Raw genomic sequence first — 22,105 nt, 5'->3', positions numbered from 1 at the left:
TGTGAAGAAAGTTGAGTCAGACTGCTGCTTTGCTACTGCATTTTTGACTATATATTTTAGAAGTGCAGACAAGTCATCAACTAACTTGAAACGCTCTTCAAATTCTGGAAGGATAGGGTTATCCTTCTACCTGATCTACCTGAGGCATTTGTTGTACTCAAAACGTTTAGAGGCATTGGGATTGCCAAGTCTTCACTTCTGTCGGAAGCGCTCCAATCTTCTCAGTGTCCACAGTATTGTAAATGACATTGAATGGATTCAGAAATTTTCTAATTATCATTTTCCTTAGTCTTAACTGTAAAATGTTATTTTAAAAGCAAGATAATTTTTAAAAAGAGCTAGAAACACCTGTAAACTGATGTTGGTTTTGCTCTGATGTCATTTTTGATGTTATTTCCAAGTCCGTCCCACTGAGGTATGCATAAAATTATTGTGTAAAATGAAATAAAAAAGATTATGGACTTTTTAACTAAAACAAAAATAATGATATTTTCAGGTTCTTGTAAACAAAAAGCAGATTTGGTATTTTCCAATTCTTCTTATGCTGCCTTAAAGACCTCTTTGAACAAAACAATCTTTAGAAATTTCAGATCTTCTAAGCTTGTGTTTTAACTAGAGTTCTTTCAAAAGTTATGACTATAGCATTCTGCTAAGTTTATGGGTGTTGATCCATTTGTTGTATGAATGCTTGCTAGCTGTTTTTTTTAATGATTTCAGTGTGTCTAATTCCCTAATCATAAGCCATTTGGATTTTTATATAATTTCTATGGTTTGCCAAAGGGACTAAAATAGGTCCACTTTCCTTTCTTATTGTTTTAAACCATATTTTAATAACAGTTTGCAAAATTTTTAAATTTGGTGATGACTTAACTGCCAAAGCACTGCAACTAAGCCTTGAAACTACCAACGAATCTGACTTGATGAAAAATATTCAATTATTTAAAACCAGAATTGGGACCGGTAAAACTGATGGTCAGTGAAACAAAGAGCTCTTCTGTTACTTTTTCCATCCTAAAGGTTGACATCCACTTTTCCCATAATTCCCTAATGCTGACAAAGAAAACAGATATATACTTGGAATAGGCCTACTTTTAAACAACAATTTAAGATGAATCTTATGTGTTGACTATCTAACTAAAAAAGGTTTTACATTTTTACACTTTTACATTTTTTTTTCCAACTTGAAGAAATTCGGAATACCAGCTGAGGTTTAGATATCTGTATCCTATACAGTAATTAAATTACATCTTCTCTTGAATGCGCATGTCCAGCTTAGCATCCAGGGCTGAGAAAACGTTCAATCAGAAAAAAAGCATGGCTTGGTACAATGTTGTCTGATGAGATAGCAGTAAATTAAAGTGTGCCACAAGGATCTGTGCTGGGTCCCCTATTATTTCTTCTATATATTATTTCTTCTATATATTAATGGTCATAATGGATGTATCAAAAGGCTGTCAACGCTAGGATGCAATGGGGCCCAGGTACAGGCAATATTTCCATGTTTTGCTAATGATATTCAGCTAACACTAGCTGCAAAAATAGAAGCTGGTTTGAAAACTACCATGAAACAAGGGATTTCAATAATTGAATGATGGAACAAGTGAATAGACTGTTTGTTAATCATAAGAAAATAATGTTCATGTATATGGGAGGAGTCTATCCTTGGGTTGAGAATCACTATCCTTGGGTTGAAGAAATTGAGTTAAAAAGTGGAAGTATGAAATGGACAAGTATTGTGAAGTATCTGTGTGTCTTATTTTCAAAGACCACATTACGTTTATAAGTACAAAAATAGTTAAAAATACGTATGTTCTGGGTAGATTGAAGAATTTTTTTTCCCAAAAAGGCTGTTGTAATGTTTTTTTTTTATTCAAAACTATTTACTGCTTTGTGTAATATTTTAGTTGTTGACGTTCATAGCCATTTGTGCCCCCTTCGTGTGTTACAAAAAAAGACTTTAAGGGTTTTGACCAATGATTTGTCTTGGAAATTGGTAAGATCTTGGTATATCCAATTAAAAATTCTACCATCTTTTGGTTTGGTTAAATTTTATGTAAACTTGTCTTATATTTAAAATCGTTTCTAATTTGTTACATTTATGTTTTTCAGACGTCTATAATAATCAATTTAAAAAAATCCCGCAAAACAAGTTTTTCGAAGAAAAGTAAAGAGCTCATTAAGCCAAAAATAAGCAGAAAGCTTAAAACTGCCACAAATTACCATCAATAAATAAATGAGTCACATAGCGAACAGAAATTAAAATATTAACCAAGTTAAACTCAAAACGAGCTAAAATTAACATAAGTGCAGCTGATATGTCTTCTCTAGACGAGAACATAATTTGCACTTTACTGAAAACAAAGTACATTTTGAATATTTTCAATTTTTAACTTTAATAAATAAAAGTTATTAAAACTTTATTAAATTAATGTCAGTATATGTATATTAAACTCTCAATCCATAGTCACCTTTTTTCAGTAAAGTGCAGATTTTGTTCTGTTATTTTCCTTACAGTTTAAAGTTTTGATACTTTAAAGCTTAAAGTTTTGATTCCTTCAAAAATAAAACATAGTTAAGTAGTGAGAACAAGATACCTTTTACTTAGTTTAACATCTTTCCAAGCAAACCATGAAATTTTCACATTAATACTCTAAGCTGTTTCTGAGATATTGCTGGTATGGGCTTTTGACAACCTACATGCAAATTGTGTTTTTTGATTTAGTTCAACATCCCCCTAAAAACCCAGTACAAATTTCACCTTAATACCCATGACTCAAATAATAGTAGTAGCTGTAGAAGTAGTAGCAGCAGTAGCAATAGTGGTAATTGCACTATATGTATATAACACTTTTTGGATTTTTTTCAGCATCCACCTTATTATAAACTGAAGATTCATCTCCTTACCCAGATCAGTTTTAGGGACATTATTGATACTTTCTATTGACAACCTGTATGCACATATTGTGATCTGATTCAGTTCAGCATTTCCTCAATAGTCTTTTAAATTTTCACCTTAATATCCTTATTCTTAGTAGTAGTAGCAGGAGTAGTAGTAGCAGTAGCAGGAGTAGTAGTAGCAGGAATAGTAGGAGCATGCACGTAGTGGCTTTTGGTTAGTTTAACATACCACGCAATATACCCTATAAGTTCAACTTAATACTCTAAGGTGTTCATAAGATACTGCTGATATGCCTTTTTGACAATCTACAAGCATATAGCATGTTATATTTAATTCAACTTCCCTCTCAATATTTCCTGATTTTTTTTTTCTTAATACCCTTAGCCTTACAGTAGTGGCAGTAGAAGTAGCAGTTCTAGTACTAGAAGTAGACGTTGCGGTAATTGTAGTACTACTAGCAGCAGTAGCACCAGCATGCACATATTGCCTTGGGTCAATTGACCCCCCCCCAGCATTCCCTGGAAGCTCCAGATTAATGCCCTAAGCCATTTCAGAGATACAGTATTTTGACAACATTCTTGCACACAGGCCAGGATATACCGATGGGCCCACTAGGCCTGAGCCTAGGGGCGCAAGAATAATTTATTTATCACCCACACATTACATAAAGTAAATATGGCGCAGTAAGAATAAATAAATAAAACACAAAGAGAAAAACAAAATATAGGCACAAAATCAAAGAAAGAAACGGATAAGAAAAACGGTGGTGAGGGGATAGTCCTGCATAAGCTGTAGTGGAGAGTTTTCTGTGTAAAATATCCAACTTTAAAGTTATATCAGGAACTGAAAATTTGTTTAAAAAAATCCGGTTTTTCTTCCAAGGTGGAAGATACAGAAGAAATTTGCAATATTTGAAAAAAATCATACAGATTCTTTTTAAATTACCTTTCTTAGTAGGGGGAAATTTCTCTTCTTAAAGAAGAGAAACAGTGTTTAGTGATGATTAAAGCATTAAAAAGTCAATTAAAAGGAGATCATTTATGTATAGATTTTAATTTTGCAGAAGGGAGCGGGAGTGATTTGGAAGAGCCGTATTGGTACCGGCCTGTCTAGTGGCCTTAAACTGCTGGGGACAGGTAGCTCAGGTACCCACACTTCCCTCAATTAATTACAGTGTATCTATATATATAAAAATAAGTTGTCTGTCTGTGTGTCTGTCTGTGGATCAGGTGACGTCATGTTTCTGTGTTGACTGACGTCATGAAATTAGTTGTCGTCATTTTTGCTTTGACGGTGACGTCATTCAAGATATTTAAGACATATGTTCACGTAGAAATCTATTAATGTTTAAGTTTACAATGACTGATGAACTTACAATGGCAAAAGCCGATGAAGATGCTCAAAGAGTCTATGCCAAAAAAACTTGCTGCTGATAGAGAAAGTCAGAAAAGAAAGCGTGCCGAGGAACTACCAGAGCAACGCGAAAGCAGACTTGCTGCTAAAAGAGAAAGTGAAAAAAGAAGGCGTGCCGAGGAATCAAAAGAACAGCAAGGAAACAGGCTTGAGGCTGATAGAGAAAGAAAGAACAGAAAGCGTGCCGAGGAATCAAAAGAACAGCAAGGAAACAGGCTTGAGGCTGATAGAGAAAGAAAGAACAGAAAGCGTGCCGAGAAACTACCAGAGCAACGCGGAAGCAGACTTGCTGCTAGAAGAGAAAGTGAAAAAAGAAGGCGTGCCGAGGAATTACAAGAACAGCAAGAAATCAGGCTTGCTGCTGATAGATAAAGTAAGAAAAGAAAGTGTGCCGAGGAATCACAAGAACAGCAAGAAATCAGGCTTTCTGCTGATAGAGAAAGTAAGAAAAGAAAGCGTGCCGAGGAATCAGAGCAACCTGAAAGTTATCGCCTGGCATTCAGGTACAACCCAGTCGATGATTATAGCTTGAGTAGATGTGTTCAAATCGGGACAATGTCTAAAATTTGTCCCTATTGCAAGGCCTTGAAATTCAATGGTGAAACAATGGGAATGTGTTGCGCCTCAGGAAAAGTTAAACTTCCTCTATTGGCTGCACCACCAGAGCCATTGAAGACTTTCCTTACTGGAACTACGTCAGAATCTAAGCGTTTATTGTCAAAAATCAGAAAATACAACTCATGTTTCCAAATGACGTCGTTTGGAGCCCAAATCGAAAATCCAGATCAATTTATGTCTACTTTCAAAGTAAAAGGGCAAATTTATCATAGAGCAGGGTCCCTTCTACCATTCTCAGGCGAGAATCATAAATTTTTACAATTGTACTTCATCAGTGATAGAAATTCTGAATTGAATGCACGTTGCAAAATTTCTCCCAACGTTGAAAGGACAATCGTTTCCCAATTGCAACATCTTTTCCACGAAAATAATAATTTAGTGCGTCTGTTCAAAACAGCCATCGATTTGATGCCTACTGATACGCATAAAATTGTTATTTCCGCTGACAAAACGCCTCCTGGCCAACATTTGCGTAGATACAATGCTCCAACTATCGACGAAGTGGCAATCGTTATGGTCGGTGATCAGTTTTTACCTCGAGATATTATTCTTCATAAGCGAAACGCTCAGTTGTTAAGAATTGCTGAAACTCATCGATGCTACGATGCCCTACAATATCCTATCATTTTTTGGGATGGAGCCGACGGCTATCACTTTAATATTAAATTGATGAATCCAGCCACTAACAAAGAAATGAATAAGAAATGCAGTGCAATGCATTATTATTCCTATAGACTAATGATTCGGCAGGATGAAGAAAATTATATTTTAAAATGCCGTGAATTGTTTCACCAATTCGTCGTTGATATGTATGCTAAAATTGAATCAGAACGTTTGCTATATATCCGCCTGAATCAGACCAAGCTCCACTCTGAACAATACATTCATTTGCGAGATGCAGTTATAAATGACGGTAATACCACAAACGTTGGAAGATTAACAATTTTACCTTCGTCATATGCTGGCAGTCCCCGTCATATGCATGAATATGCTCAAGATGCTATTGCGTATGTTCGTCTCTATGGTCGTCCAGATTTATTTATTACATTTACATGTAATCAATCTTGGGACGAGATACTGCAGCTTTTACTTCAAGGACAATCGGCGGTTCATAGGCATGACATTACGGCCCGTGTCTTCCGGCAAAAGTTGAAATCACTGATAAACTACATTGTAAAACTTGAAGTGTTTGGGTCAGTGCGATGCTGGATGTACTCAGTGGAATGGCAAAAACGAGGTTTGCCACACGCACATATACTAATCTGGCTACATAAAAAAATTACTTCGAACGAAATTGATGATGTGATTTCCGCTGAAATACCTGATAAAAATGTCGATAAGGGGTTACATGATATTATTGTAAAAAATATGATACATGGACCTTGCGGTGCACTGAACGAAAATTCACCATGCATGGCCAAAGGAAGGTGCACAAAGCAATATCCTCGACTTTTAGTATCAAACATAATTACTGGCAATGATGGTTACCCACAATATAGAAGAAGATCTACTGAAGATGGCGGTAAAACAGCAATAATAAAGAAGCGTAACGGTACCACCATCGAAGTAGATAACCAGTGGGTTGTTCCATAATCCCCATTATTATCAAAAACATTTAATGCACACATAAACGTTGAATACTGTAACTCCGTAAAGGCAATCAAATACATATGTAAATACGTCAACAAAGGCAGTGACATGGCAGTTTTTGGCTTGCAGCCCGAAATCAAAGATTTCGATGAAATCGTACAATATCAGGCTGGAAGATACATAAGCAGTAATGAAGCTGTTTGGCGAATTCTTTCATTTCCGATACATGAACGTAGTCCAGCTGTTGTTCAATTAGCGGTACATTTACAGAATGGTCAACGTGTTTATTTCACGGAAACCAACGTGCAACAAAGAGTCCTGAATCTACCGGATACAACATTAACAGCTTTTTTTTCGCTTTGCAAAAATGATTCTTTTGCAAAAAAACTGCTGTATACTGAAGTGCCTTCGTATTACACGTGGAATACTAAAAATAAAGTATTTGAACGTCGAAAACAGGGTAAGTCAGTCGACGGCCAACCTACCATCTTCAAAGATACCACGATAGGAAGACTCTACACCGTTCACCCCAATCAACATGAATGCTTCTTTCTACGCCTGCTTTTGGTGAATGTACCCGGTCCGACATCCTTTGAGTATTTGAGGACTGTAAATGGTACTATACATGACACTTACCGTAGTGCATGCCAAGCTCTGAATTTATTGGAGAATGACCAACACTGGGATAACTGCATCAATGACGCGTGCGAAACGTCAACCCCAAGTCAAATTCGTGCATTGTTTGGCATCATTTTAACAACTTGCTCTCCATCAGCTCCTACAGAGTTATGGGAAAAATATAAGTCAAAAATGTCCGAAGATATACTCCATCGAAAACAGTTAGAGACGTCAGATATGACTTGATTTTACATCAGAAATTTATAACTACACTTTAGTTGTTATAGAAGATTTGTGCGTACGTATGGCAAACAAACCTCTTCAGGATTTGGGAATGCCTTCACCTAACCGTATCGCTGCTGTTTCAACATGTGTAGAATTGGATCGTGAACAAAGTTACAGTACGAGTGATCTATTGTCGTATGTACAAAATAACATTTCCAAGTTAACGTCGGAACAAAAAGACATTTATGATACGATAATGCATTGTGTCGATAACAACGTTGGAGAAATTTTCTTTTTGGATGCGCCAGGAGGTACTGGTAAAACGTTTGTGATAAAACTGATTCTGGCATCAATTCGATCAAAAAATGATATAGCGTTGGCAATTGCGTCTTCCGGAATAGCCGCAACATTGCTGCCTGGTGGAAGAACTGCTCATTCCGCTTTGAAATTGCCTCTGAACTTGCATTCCACAGAAACTCCCACGTGCAATATTTCCAAATCATCTGGGATGGGTAAAGTATTGCAGCAATGCAAACTTATTATTTGGGATGAGTGCACAATGGCACACAAAAAATCGCTCGAGGCTCTGGATCAATGCTTGAAAGATTTGCGAGGGAAGTCGAAACCCTTTGGCAACACATTAATATTGCTTGCGGGAGATTTCAGGCAAACATTACCTATAATACCTAGATCAACTCCTGCAGACGAAATGAATGCTTGCCTGAAAAATTCTAATTTATGGGCACACGTAAAAACATTAAAATTAACTACAAATATGCGTGTCCGATTGCAAAACGATGACTCTGGTCAAACATTTTCAGATCAATTGCTGGCAATGGGAAACGGAAAGCTCCCAGTAGACTCAATTTCAGGACGTATACAACTACCTGCTGATTTCTGTAATTTAGTGACGTCCAAAAATGAATTGATTGAAAAAGTATTTCCGAATATTCTAAAAAATTATAAAAATAATAAATGGCTAAGTGAAAGAGCGATTCTCGCACCCAAAAATATAGACGTCCACGAAATCAACAATATTGTTTTGACCAAGATTCGAGACCAGGCAGTCCTTTACAAGTCAGTCGACACAGTTTTGGAACCAAATGAAGCGGTTAATTATCCATCTGAATTTTTAAATTCCATAGATCTTTCAGGGTTTCCACCACACGTGCTACAACTAAAAATAGGCGTACCAATAATACTTTTAAGAAATATAAACCCACCAAAGCTTTGCAATGGCACTCGACTTGCCGTAAAAAAAACAATGGAAAACCTAATAGAGGCCACAATCTTGACAGGGCCTTTTGAGGGTGAGGCTGTTCTTATTCCTCGCATTCCCATGATTCCAACGGATCTGCCTTTTCAATTTAAAAGATTGCAATTCCCAATTCGATTAGCATTTGCAATCACCATTAACAAAGCTCAAGGTCAATCATTAGAAAAATGTGGTATAGATCTTAATACTGATTGTTTTTCCCATGGACAATTGTACGTTGCATGTTCGAGGGTCGGTAAACCTGACAATCTATTTATATGCAGCGACAATTGGACAGCGAAGAATGTTGTATATTCGCAAGTTTTACGCAGTTAATTTGTATTTTGGAACCAAATGAAGCGGTTAATTATCCATCTGAATTTTTAAATTCCATAGATCCTTCAGGGTTTCCACCACACGTGCTACAACTAAAAATAGGCGTACCAATAATACTTTTAAGAAATATCAACCCACCAAAGCTTTGCAATGGCACGCGACTTGCCGTAAAAAAAACAATGGAAAACCTAATAGAGGCCACAATCTTGACAGGGCCTTATGAGGGTGAGGCTGTTCTTATTCCTCGCATTCCCATGATTCCAACGGATCTGCTTTTTCAATTTAAAAGATTGCAATTCCCAATTCGATTAGCATTTGCAACCACCATCAACAAAGCTCAAGGGCAATCACTAGAAAAATGCGATATAGATCTTAATACAGATTGCTTTACCAATGTACAATTGTATGTTGCATCTTTGAGGGTCGGTAAACCTGACAATCTATTTATACGCACAGACAATGGGACAGCGAAGACTGTTGTATATTCACAAGTTTTACGTAGTTAATTTGTATTGTATCTATCTATCTATCTATCTATATAAAAACGAGTTGTGTGTATGCATGTTTGTTTGTTTGTAAAAAGAGCGTTTGCATATGACGTCATTATTAGTACATACGGCTTTGTATATGGACAGACAATGGGAAAGCCAAGAATGTTGTATATTCGCAATTTTTACGTAGTTTGAAACACATATATAAATCTATCTATATTCACAGGTGGGACACAGGGACACAACTACAATGGCGCGTAACTAATATGGCTCGTAACGACTTACGCGCGCGGGGGGGGGGCTTGGGGGGGCGCGAAGCGCCCCACCAACTAGGTGTTGGGGTGGCGCGAAGCGCCACCCCAACAGCTAGTTATTGTATATAATAGTATGGACTCACTGTTTGCTGACTGGAGGAGAATAGAGCTTCCAGTGGCTAGTTTTTCTGAAGAAGGAGTCGAAGAGGTGAAAGGACATGATGATAGTCCATATACCTTCCTAAAATTTTTTAGAACTGGAACTGGGAAAAGACGTGATGCAAAAAGGACAGAATGATTACAGAAGTTAGAATAAAGTTTGGGCCGCACACGTTTGTTGCACTTACCTCTGTTTGCAACAATCTTTGCATAGCCAATCTGGATCTTTTTACTTATATCACAAACAGTACGCTGATGCAAGCTCGATAGATTGTTAGCAATAGAGATACCTAGCCGACGAATACAATCAGCAAGAGGGATAGTGGTGTTATTACAGTGAAGGGAAGTAGCAGTAGTACGGTTAAATGGAAGAAACTCACATTTATCTATATTAAATGAAAGGCCAATATCAGAAATGGTAGAGATCATTTGGGAAAAAAATCTTTTTGGAACAACTAATCAGAAGCAAGTCGTTAGCATAGGCAAGTAAGAAATATTTGCAAGACTAGAAAGTTATGTATCTGAAATCTTAGCCAGCACGCTAGAAATACAAATCTTAAAAAGTGTAGGGAACCAAACACCACCCTGCCTAAGTCCTCTTTGTACCCTGATAATAGTGTCTGATGCAGATCTTAATTGAAGAAAATAATTTGAATAACAAAGCTAAGAAGTATTATAATAGAGAGATTGACTCCAGAATTATACAGAGAATAAAGGAGCTGACTATGGGCCACACTATCAAGCGTTTCGAAAGATTCAAAGCATAAATGTAAAGACCATTTCCTTTGGAAGAATTATCAACCAGTAAATAAGACAGAATCTTATGTGCATGCTGACAATCCACCCCATGCCGAAAACCAAATTGGTTCTCACCCTCAGTAATATTTTTAGTCAGAAAAGGTTGAAGGATGTACTCAAAAGCCTCGCCAATGTTAAAAGAAACAGTAAAAGGTCGATAGCAGGAACAATCAGTCGGTGACTTTTCCTTTTTTTTTTTTAAATTGACGAAACAGTGCCACACAGAAAACTCGGGTACGCTTGACGTAAATAGACACATTCGAAAAAAAAGCTGAAGGCGAGATATAAGGGGGTGCAATCAATCAGCATATGCATCATAGAAATACCTTCCTTATCTATTGAATCGGATTTTAAACTTTTAACAGCATTAATTACGGAAGAACAAGATATGGGCACTATATGGCGCTGTGAAAGGGTTGTACTGAAGAAGGGGGCAAGAAGGTGAGCATATCTAGAATGCATGGAATAGTTAATCCCTCAAGAATTATCTTTATACCAAGCTGAAGGTGGAAGACAGTTATTTGTCGTAGTATCATCATTTAACTTGTCACAATTGATCACTTTTCGCTATTCTTTCCTAGTCACAGGAAAATCCATACCGCAGTAACGTGCTGACCTCAGATAACGTTTATATTCGGTTTTATTTTTATGTTTGTGATCAGCCATACACCCAAAACTTGGCCGACCACATTCATTCCATATCTGCAGCCATAGTTTCGCTTTATTTTTCATCAACTTTAAACAAGGATCCATTGACCAGATAGGTTTTTTTTTACGAATACGTTGCCGAGGGACAGCAGCTTCTTCTGCCTTTTTCAAACACACCGCAAGTTGATTATAATAACAGTCAGTATTGGCTTTAGCATTCGTAGGTACCTGGCGCTGGAGAAGATGGTATGGAGCACGTATGGTAGAAAGAAGGGCTGTCAAAGTAGAGATGTAGTGGGGTATATATGCTTTGCTCCAGTTGCTTTTTTCAAACCATTTCGATTTTTCTCGCGAACAGTTGGTTTTCGATGTATCGAATATCCGTAGTAATTGTCACTGAAATTGGCATGTTGTCAGTATCTTGCTCGTTAACATGAACATTAGCGGAAGAAGAGATAATACCAGGCGAGCAAATAGTATGATCAATATCACTTTTACTATCAGAGTGATGAACATGTGAAAATTTGTGAGATTTGGGCACGACGAGGTACGATGAAAGACACTTAAAAAGCTAACCGCTTCTCACAGAAGATCGATTCATACCAGTATTAAGGTCACCAATTATTATATATGTAGATAGTTTGAGAACACCTGATTCTCAAGATTCGTCAGCAGACCACAAGCCTTTGTGAATTTAGTCGAAAATCCGTGTATCCTTCACATGGTAAATTAGAGTTTATAAATACGGTACTGCCGACATGCACAGCTAAGAAAAATTCGTCAAAGTAGAAGAGTACTGGGGATGGTAGATAAATGTTCTGTTTAAAGACACAGGCTGGTCCACCGGAAGGCCGATCGCCAGTAACTTATGCTGGAATCAAGAACACAATGGGATACTGACTTCGACGCAAAAAAAAAAAAAAAATCAAACTTGAAACAATGAGAAGATGCCTTTGAGACATACCACATAGTAGGAACCGTACAATTCATCAATAATAATATACTTATCTTTAGTGCCGTTTATATTAAACGAAATAACTGAGACTAGTGCACTCATGATTGAAGGGTTGAGTTGCACTTTATACGATCTTTAATAGCAGGGCAGGAAAAGTTATAAGAACTGTGTTTCGTGCAGCAGTTTGCACAGTTGGGATCGGCAATGCACGGGAAAACCATGCATTGGTTTTGCCATGAGATAAATTATCATCAGTTATTTTTTTCTTAGCGAAAACTAGACAGCTGTGACTCGTCATCCAAGAACCAGATGACCACTGCCGCCAGGCTGCCTATTCACAGAAAAGCGATTTAAAAGCTTTAAATGTGTCTGTCTATACACATAATGTGTCTTGATTTAGTTCAAAACTCCCCTCAGTATTCCCTGAAAGCTTCATCCTATACCCTTAGCCTGTTTGGACACTAATGGTCAAATACACCCCCTCCCTTCCCAACAGCAAATACTGTGTGTAAACAGTTGGCAAAGTGTATAACTTACAATCCTTGCATTAAGAGCGAAAGGTGTCATCCCCAGAGATATAGTTACTGGACCTTTGAGCTACGCTGAACAAAATGGCTATTGGGCAGATGGGAGAATGGGGGAACTCCTTGTCCTCTAATCGCTTTTGACTCTTAAAAAGGGCCATAGAACTTTTGATTCACAATCGAGTGAGCCCCCTTTGAAGTTTCTACAATAACTCTTTCCTTTTAACATGCCATGGTAAAAAAAAGAAATAAATAAATTATACATAGAGCTACTTCGCTTTTTACTTAAGCAGCGCAATATTATTGCTTATTCTAGTAATGGTTCTATTGTGTCTCACTGTTTTTTTTTAATAATTAACCCAGACTGCTCAAAACACACACAGATTTTTTGATCTGACACAGATGGCGCAATTACCTTTAGATGGCTTACGGATGAAAGGGAGGGGGCAGCAGCCAGAGTCCTGTTTGTAGTAATTTCTTTTTTTTCAAGTTTTACTTGAGCTACCTATTCATTGAATTTCTAAGTTCAGTTAATTTCTTTAATTCAGTTTCTGTTTGTTTTTATTTTTATTCATTCTTTGATAGTAATTTTTCTCTGTTTTAAGTTTGAATTGTTATAGGAATCATTTCTTTTTTGCCTTAATTTAATATGGCTCTTTACTCCACTTTGAACGATGTCTTTTTCGGGATTTTTTTTTTTCTAAAACAATACATAAAAAAACGTTTAAAGCTAGAAATGAATTTCTTTTTGTTGCAAAATAATTTTGAATAATAGGCATTGTTAAACTAAAAATTGAAGTGTGTATTTTAAGATTAGTAGGGGGCAAGACTCCAATAAAACAAAATATATTGCTGATCAGCGTCCTGTAGCTATTAAAGCTTAACTACGTTTTTATTCCAGATGATGAATGTTACTGATGATTTCAAAGATCTAGTTAGAGATTATGGAAAGAAGAGCCATGTTGCAGAGTCTATAGTCTTGAACAAGAAGCAGCGGTTGGTTCCAGAATTGAGAAAGTGTGCACTGGAGATATTGAGTACGATCCGTGACCTTGAAACTATTTTAGAAAATCAGTCGAAAAAATATTTGAAATCTCAAGAAGGATACGAATATTACTCTAAATTTGAAGAAACCTTAAGGAATTGTAGGAGTTCTATCGAAAATTTAAAAAAGCTACAAATGCAGGATTCTTTTAGCTTTCAGAACCTGATTAATTTCTTACATACAGAGACTAAAAATTTGGAAAAGTCTTACACTGAGTACCAGTCAAGAGCAATCCGACTGAGATTTGAGCTCACTAAGCTATCAAAGCTTCCTTATGGAAATAACAGACAAATTATTATGAGCAACCCGGCAAATAAAGCTGAAGATCAAGCTGGAGCAACTTTAAGAAACAGAAAGCAGAATTTGGGTAATGTCAAGCCTGTTAATGTAGAAGATCGTACTTACGAGGAGGAAGCTAGTATTAGTCGAGAAGAGAAGCAGGTGTTTGAGCAAGAAAATCAGCAGATGCGAAACGAATCTATAACGCAGCAGGAAGATCTTCGTAGAGTTGAAACTCAAATTTTTGAATTAGCTCATCTTCAGGATCAATTTACTAATCACGTCTGTGCACAAGAGTCTGATGCTCAAAGAATTGCAGACTTAGCTATCATTTCAACTGACAATGTCAAAGAAGGAAACGAACAAGTGCGGAAAGCTATGCAAAATAATGCGGGCTCTAGAATGGTTATCCTAGTAGGACTTATAGTTCTTAGTCTCAGTGTTCTTTTCATAGATTGGTACAACCCTTGAATATCTTGGTTTTGTGTTGGTTTTAAAAACTGCTAAATTTTTCTAGAAATATAGTTTGAACACCTACCATCTCAGAGGGGAATTGAAAATTCTCTCCAACGGTACTAGTGAAATACTAACACTGACTTTTTAGGCCCTTACTTTCCATAAACTATAAAAACTGAGAAAACCTTTACTGAAAAGAAAGTTCTAGGAAACTGAAGGAATCATGTCATGCCGAAGGTAGAGTGTAGAGGAGAAAACATTGCCTGAGTTAGCAGCTAAATTACTTAACTTAGATACAGCACATGAAACCTATTCAATATGACCCCTGGAACCACAAGAACGGCTATAAGCCATTCTTATGGTTTAAGAAAATATCAGAAAAGTCAACTTTGAATGACGTCACTCTAGTATACGGGGGCCGGATCCTCCTGCTCTCATCTGCAAAGACCAAAGCAAGCGGAGAGAGAAAACTAAGTATATGTGTTCGTGTTTCTGTCTGTGTTTACAAGCGCGGTAAAGCTGTCATACTATTTAAAGTAGAAATGTAAAATTTGTGCTGAATAATCTTAGAGCTGTCAAAATGGTTTTAACTACAAAATCAGCTAAAACTTCAATAGAAATACTTGAATGAAACTTTGAGTAAGAGTTGAGAGCACATAGTGTCAGCTGTAAGAAGTTGAGAGATATTAAAAATGACTGTGAAGTAGTTTTTTGCTCAAAAAAGAGACTGGCTCTTTGGCTATAAATAGGAAAGTTTTAATAGACAATCTTATATTTAACACACAAAAAAACCGCTTTGCAGACTTTTTTTTGCCTCCTTCTGCTTGTTACAGTCTCAAATCGGATTTCATAGTCTACAGCCAGTCTTTTGGTTTTCATATTAGACTGTTTTGCAGAACTTTTGTGCTTCTAGCTTGATTTGTTTTGTTGTGTTTTCGATGCAAAAGCAGAAAGACACACGCATTTGATTTTGTATAAACAAAAAGATGTGACGTTTACTGCTAAAAAAAAGCCTTCAAGTCATGGCAACAAAAAATAACTATAGACGATAAATGAAGGAACATCTTATCAATAAAAACAGGCTTACATAAAAACTAACGTATAATCCCCTTCATTTTTCAATGTGCTTTGTGATGATGAATTTTTAATCCTTAACGTGTTCCTCCATGGGGTGAAATCGTAGTTTAGTTCCATAAAATAGCAGAAAACGCCGCTTTTCTGTGGTAAAATCTTCTTGGTCGCTATAAAAGGGCTCTAGAACCTTTAATTTTTGTTCTAATGACCTCTCTCCTGATTCTATGACCGTCGGTTTGATCTGATCATTCCTGGAGGAAAAAATCAAATAAACGCACATCCCTGACCTTTCTTATGGGAAAAAAGATGAAAGTAAACTTTTGTTTTGTAGATAGGAGCTCGAAACCATAGTAGAGTTCTCTGATATATCGAATCGAATGATGTGATTTTCATTAAGATCACTCATCTTTTTAGAGGTGTTTTCCCCATTTTTGAAAAATCACGCCAATTTTGGAGGCTTGCTGCGTTTGATTTGTAACTTTGTAATTTATAAACTTCATTCATTTTGAATCAGATTAAAAAGTTATTTCTTATGATGTATAAACTGTTGATAAAATTCCTTTTCTCAGAGTTTTGGTTACCATTGGCCCAAGCCTCTCCTTACATTTTTTGTACCACAATCCGATCCTATACCATATATTCGTAGAATATTCAAGAATTCCTTCTTTTCTTCATTATTTTTATTTGTCTTAATTTCCCCTTGGCTGCTCAATTTTACATGTGGGGAGAATTTTCCAGGGAGGAATTGTCAGGACAAGGGAATTTTCCAGGGCGAATTTTCACGGAGGAAATTGAACAAGATAATTTCCACTGGGGGAGAGGAAGACACAGGACCCCAGATACACTAAATAAATATACCAAAACAATACTAAACACAGTAATAACAAAGCTACAACTTCTAACAACAACTGACCGCAGCACCAAGCCGCCTGAGGCCAACACTGTTATCCCCGCTCCACCTTCAGCCAAATCTATTCATAGCCTCCCTCTTTACAACTTCCCATTTCCTTTAGATCCTTTTTATGACATCCTTCCACCCCAACCGCAGGCAACCTGCTTTCACTTTAGCCCTAGACGATTGGTCGAAATTGACAATCTGTTATCCTTCATCCGTAGAAAGGGCCCTGCCCATCTAAAATTTTCTCTCATTATAGCCCTAAAAAGTGGGATTGAACCGTACTTTTCGTACAGCTATACTGTTTGAAACGCTGTCAGCCAGCCATGTACCCAGAACAATTCGTATATGTGAAAAGCATCTAGCAAATCTTCATCCAATTTTCGGAGCGCCCATGCTGCAGAGTCATATTTGACCACTGTCATCGCTGTAGCTTTCAACATTCTAATCTTGGTTTGCAAAATTATCTTCCTGTTCTTCCAAACTTGTTTTTAACTGTAAAGAAAACCTGATCCATGGCTATTCTACTTTTAACGTCTTCACAGCTACCGTCTTCACTAATAATACTACCAAGGTAAGTGAAGCTGTCAACCTGATCAATCTTTTGTTATCCAACGTCACCTTTTCATCTTCACTTTTTCTTAGTCTTAGTGACTTAGTCTTCTTAACATTAATATTAAACTTATTCTGGCTCCGTGAACTCTCAAAGGCTCTAAAAGTTCATTCATTTTGCTCACACTTTCATCTAGGATGCTTAAATCATCAGCACAATCTAAGTCTCGGAGAGTTGTTCTTCTCCATTTATTCCGTGGTCTCCCATTGCCTTTCTTGTGCTTCTGCCAAAAGCAAGACAAAGTCCATCAAAATGATCCATATAACGGGGGATAGAACAAAAAAAAATACCCAATAATACTAAACTATACCCATAACAATACTAAAAACACAAAACCGACCCCAAAAAACAGGAGTTTCTTCTTGGAACAGCCACATTCTATGACTACCTTGCACAAAACCAAAACCAGGTTATCTCTAGGAATCTCTCAATAGTCATTCAGTGACCATGATATCAATAAATTTTAGTATACAGTTACAATCCTCTAAAAAGCTAAAGCAAGGTCAGATTTCAGTAAAACGCTAGTTTTTTTCATTCTACAGATAACTGAAAATATAACAACTTACTTTATTTGAGCTAGTCTTGTTGATGAATCTTGTGCAATCAGCAAAGCAATCATTTTCGATCGTTTTAAGTTTCAATTTAGCTCTTTACTTTTGTCAAGGAGCTCAGAAAATTTTATATTACCTGAAGAGGGCTGAGGTACAAGCGCCTTTCTCTTGATACTTTCTTTTTTCATGCTTTTGGCAATTTTATTATTTCATGACTGTCACGTTGATTATATTTTGCCGGGTAATCAACACGTTCTGAACAGACTTGTTAGTCAAAATGACACTTTTAATAGCATATGCTTTTTATTAGTTTCAAGTTTTCATTTCTAAAGGATTTGACTCATATTAAGGTCGATATGAGGCATGTTAGTTTGAATCTCATGCTTCATGTTTGACGTTCGTTTTATATGATTTTATGATCCTTAGAATGAAATAAACTAACCTTGTAAAGGTTTGTTCAACCTTCCCTTAAAGGCAAGGGAAAAAACTTAAAAAAAATAGTTTAAATTCACACTCATTAGTAATTCTAACTCGTCGAGAGTGGTGTTAAGGCTCAAAACAAAGAATCAGCGCTTTACCGTAAAATCAAATAAAAAAAAAACAACACAATTTATTTCAACTGACAGTTGGGAGCAGCATTAGACTTAAAACGAACAGGAATTATTTCTTATATAAGAGAGCTTCCCCTTCCTCAACCCCAGCTGTTAACGCTAAACCACTTCTCATTCAGATTCAATGATCCTTGTGTTTGAGCTTTTTTTCTTAAAGAATTGTTAAAAAACTTCAAACTTTAGCGTAAAGAATGAGGGCCGAGGAAGATTTCTGTTCGCTTTAAGTTCTAAAGTGTCTCTTTACTCTTAGTCGAAAAACAACTTTTTTATTTAATTTTGATCGTTTTGCAAATCATGCCAGGAAATCCCCCTTTCCCACATATAAAATTCCCCCTAAAAAAAATTTCCTCTGCAAGGAAAATTCTCCCCGTGGAAAATCCCCCCACCCCCGAAAAAATTTCCGTATATTTCCAAATAAAAAATACTTTATATGTAAACAACGGAAAATTGAATTACTTACATCATTTTCCTCAGGGACTGTGGGGGGGGGGGTCATGTCATCCACAGAGACATAGTTATTGGACCTTTCAAATATGCTTCCACCTTAGTAGATAGGAGATTTAAACCCTCAAAGTAGCGTTCTCTGACAGTAACGCTATATATCTGATAAATCTGATAGGATGATTTTCAATAAGGTTCCTAAACTTTTTGGGTATGCCCCCCCCCTCATTTCTCGAAAATTAGGCAAATTTTATCAGACTCATAGCTTTTGGTAGGTAATATTAAACTTAGCGAATTTTATGTTTTTGGGGTCAGAATAAAAAGAAAATTCTTTTGAGGAATTAACGTTTATCAACATTCCCTTTTTGCAGTTTCGGTTGCTATTGGACCGAGTCACTCTGTCTGATGTCTGATATAGAAATAATCATAATGATGGTTCAATCTATCTTATAATACCCTGTATCTTTATGCCCCTCCTCTGTGAATAAAAATTTTCTGATTTTAGTTTCTTGGTAAATTAATTTTTTAAAAAGGTTTTTTTACGAAGGTAAACAGCGAAGTTTAAATTATTACGAATAAGAACTATTCGCAATCTTTGATTTTCGTTTTGTGTTTAAATTTTGCTCTTTAACAATGTTTTTATCAATGAATTTTTTCTCGTTTTTATTTTAAATATGTACAAATGAACTTTACAGAAAGGTATTTGTTTAACTTAGGCAATGAAAGTAAGTAATCGAACGTAATTTTGTAAGGTCATTAAATATAGGTTTTACGTCTGATATGTCTTAAATTTTCGCGCAAGACATGTGCAACTTTTTACGTAAATAGTATGAGGTGTATGTTATTATTGCGCTTATAATAACCGAGCACAGGCTTATCCACCTTTAAATAGAAGAAATACAAGAGAGGGTTTCCCTGACGTCACCGTCCGAGGGTTTCCCACCGGGACACCGTCAGAGCTGGCCGCTGGGGACATCATCTTTAGCCCTTTTAATAACTTTTTCTGTGTCTTCCTGAGAGATAGGGTTACACAGTGCGTAACCTGTTCATTTAACGAGTACTCAACATCCCGGACATTCCAACATTCTTCGAGCAAGTAGTTTTGTCGGTTCAATGCGTGCTGTCTTTTTTTCTTTGTTGACAAAGTGATTCGGCCATGATTGTAATATATAAGTGCAAAACCAACTCCGTCTGAGAATGTATTTCCCGAATGGTGTCTGACATGCACTAAATTTAGCATCTTCAGGATTTACAAAATTGCTGAGTACATATCCGCAAGGAACGCTCTTTTGTCTAGAAAGTCTTCAAGCTAGAAGGCGCAGAATTTGCAGTCCCCTAATTTTTCTGCAGTAGTAATTAAAAATGGTAATCCCTTTTCATTAATGGTAACATTTGTTCCTTGTACTTCTGTCTGTATTATTCAGTTTATTGACATACAAAAAAAAGTGATGAACGACGAAATTTGTATTTAACACATTAAATAAAAATGTTCCTCTAGCTGAGGTGGAGATTACAAAACTCAATAACGTTGCCATGTTACATAATTGGACCGATAGTGATTATCTGATGATCTCCGATTTAACTCAGAGCTGTTTTGTGAAATACAAACGAAAGCTTCTTTTTAAACTATCCGTTCTGAAGTTGGTATTCAAATAACATATGTCTTGTTTTCGTCTTTAAAGGTGAGGATTATAGGAATAGGATTATTTTAAAGATTCTGAACTCCTTCCCCCTCCATTCTGATGAGTAATTCAGAATTAGAGCCAAAGCTTTTACAACACAAATTACACACAGGAAAGGGGACAGTAAAAGACGAACCAACGGGAATCAGGCAGCAAAGTCAGAGGACAAATACACTGTATCGTCTTTTTGAAAAATTAACTATATCCTAGATAACAGTTCATATTAACCAAAAAAAAACCTAAATTATAATTCCACGTCGTCTTTACATTAATTTCAAAATTTAGATTCCAAAATTCAATCAGTAAACATAATAGCATTTGTTCATCAAGTTCCAAAACAGTGAGGGAGAAAAAAAGTAAATATTATTCCGGAAAAATAATATTTATTTCGCTTGCATCTATTTTTAGAGGATTGTAAATTTAGGTAGCGTATCTAATAGAATTACACAGTTCTATATACTCTGTCTACAAATGGAATTTCTAGTGTCTGCAACGGCATACAAAAATAGTTTAAAAAGATAGGGCGATTAAATAGTGATTTTATAATTGGCACTTATATTGCTATGTCCAGAACAAAAGAGTGTATCTCGCATTAGCATCACTTTAGAGTACAAAAAAGTTTTTACCATGAGATTTCCTTTTTCACATTAAATAAGAAAATTCAATAAAAAAAAACAATTGGAGTTTTTAGCTGAAAATATGACTTTAGTTTGGTAAACTGCAAATAATTATTTATGGTATTCTTCTCGTAGAGATCCTGAGGACACTGTCCCCCATCTTCAAAAAAGTAAATAGCCTCCCTACAAATGCCGTACGACCACATCTTCTTCAATCGAACATTTTATCTGGGGTAAATATTGTTTTCCACTAGTTGAGTTGCAAATTTTAACCGTTAAAGTAAAATTAAAATTTGTGTCCAATCTTCGAGCCATCAAAAAATTCAAATACATTCAAAAGCACTGTCTCCACATTATGTGCACACAGCATAAAACCTTATTAGTTGCTCTCAAGACCCCATGCCTTTCCCCCCTGATGAACAAGAAAAAGCATTATTTCCTAAATTCGTCGATTCAGCCCCAACCAATGTCTGTGTCAAGTCAGGTTTTCCTAACATTCAAAACTCTGCTAAATCCCGCCTTTTCGATTAAGTGTCCAGAAAACTCATATTTATTCAACAAACATTGCTGTTACTGACGGGTACCGGGCATTTCCTTTGCGACGAAACATTTCAAAAAATAATTATTCTTTCTCGTATCCCCTTGCCTGAGTTAAAAATAATTCCAAAATTCAGTGTCAGCTGTGAACCTCTTAAGATAAATAGCCACACTTACATAGTACGTTTGAATATTCCACAATTCCTTATCCGACAGGCTCGACTGTATATCTATAGCGCTTCAAGACACATAAGTGACGTTAGGGGTAAAAACGATTCCTACTTAAAACAGTCGGATTAGTTGTCAGATAAGTGACGTTATTTAAAGAAAAAAAAACAGTCTTTAAAAATGAAAAAAGATATGTGTAGTTATAAGCAGACAATAAAAGGTGACACTCTTTCGAGGGTTTGTAAATAAGCTCTATACAGTGGAGTACGCATTGTTGAGAGAACTTAACATTAACCGGGAAGGTCAGATAAGGGATGCTTGAATGCACTCAAAGTCTTTTTTATTAGCAGAGA

General features: G+C 36.3%; 1 protein-coding gene across 6 annotated transcripts in view; it reads left to right on the top strand.

Annotated features, from left to right (window-relative positions):
• LOC136037946 (syntaxin-18-like) overlaps positions 1-19,529 on the top strand; it is a 29,752-nt gene extending 10,223 nt beyond the window's left edge. For 3 of the 6 annotated variants that reach the window (XM_065720824.1, XM_065720825.1, XM_065720826.1), the window contains exons 2-3: positions 3,963-4,044; positions 13,685-19,529. In XM_065720824.1, the coding sequence (XP_065576896.1) occupies positions 13,685-14,578 (894 nt within the window). In that variant the 5' untranslated portion in view covers positions 3,963-4,044 and the 3' untranslated portion in view covers positions 14,579-19,529. The remainder of the gene's footprint in view (positions 1-3,962; positions 4,045-13,684) is intronic. The other 3 variants (XM_065720823.1, XM_065720827.1, XM_065720828.1) reach the window with 1 other exon arrangement.
• The last annotated feature ends 2,576 nt before the right edge of the window (positions 19,530-22,105 follow it).

The sequence above is a fragment of the Artemia franciscana genome, chromosome 17 (genome assembly GCF_032884065.1).
Source record: "Artemia franciscana chromosome 17, ASM3288406v1, whole genome shotgun sequence".
NCBI lineage: Eukaryota > Metazoa > Arthropoda > Branchiopoda > Anostraca > Artemiidae > Artemia > Artemia franciscana.
Note: the sequence above shows the minus strand (reverse complement) of the source record. Positions and strands in the feature narration are given on the sequence as shown.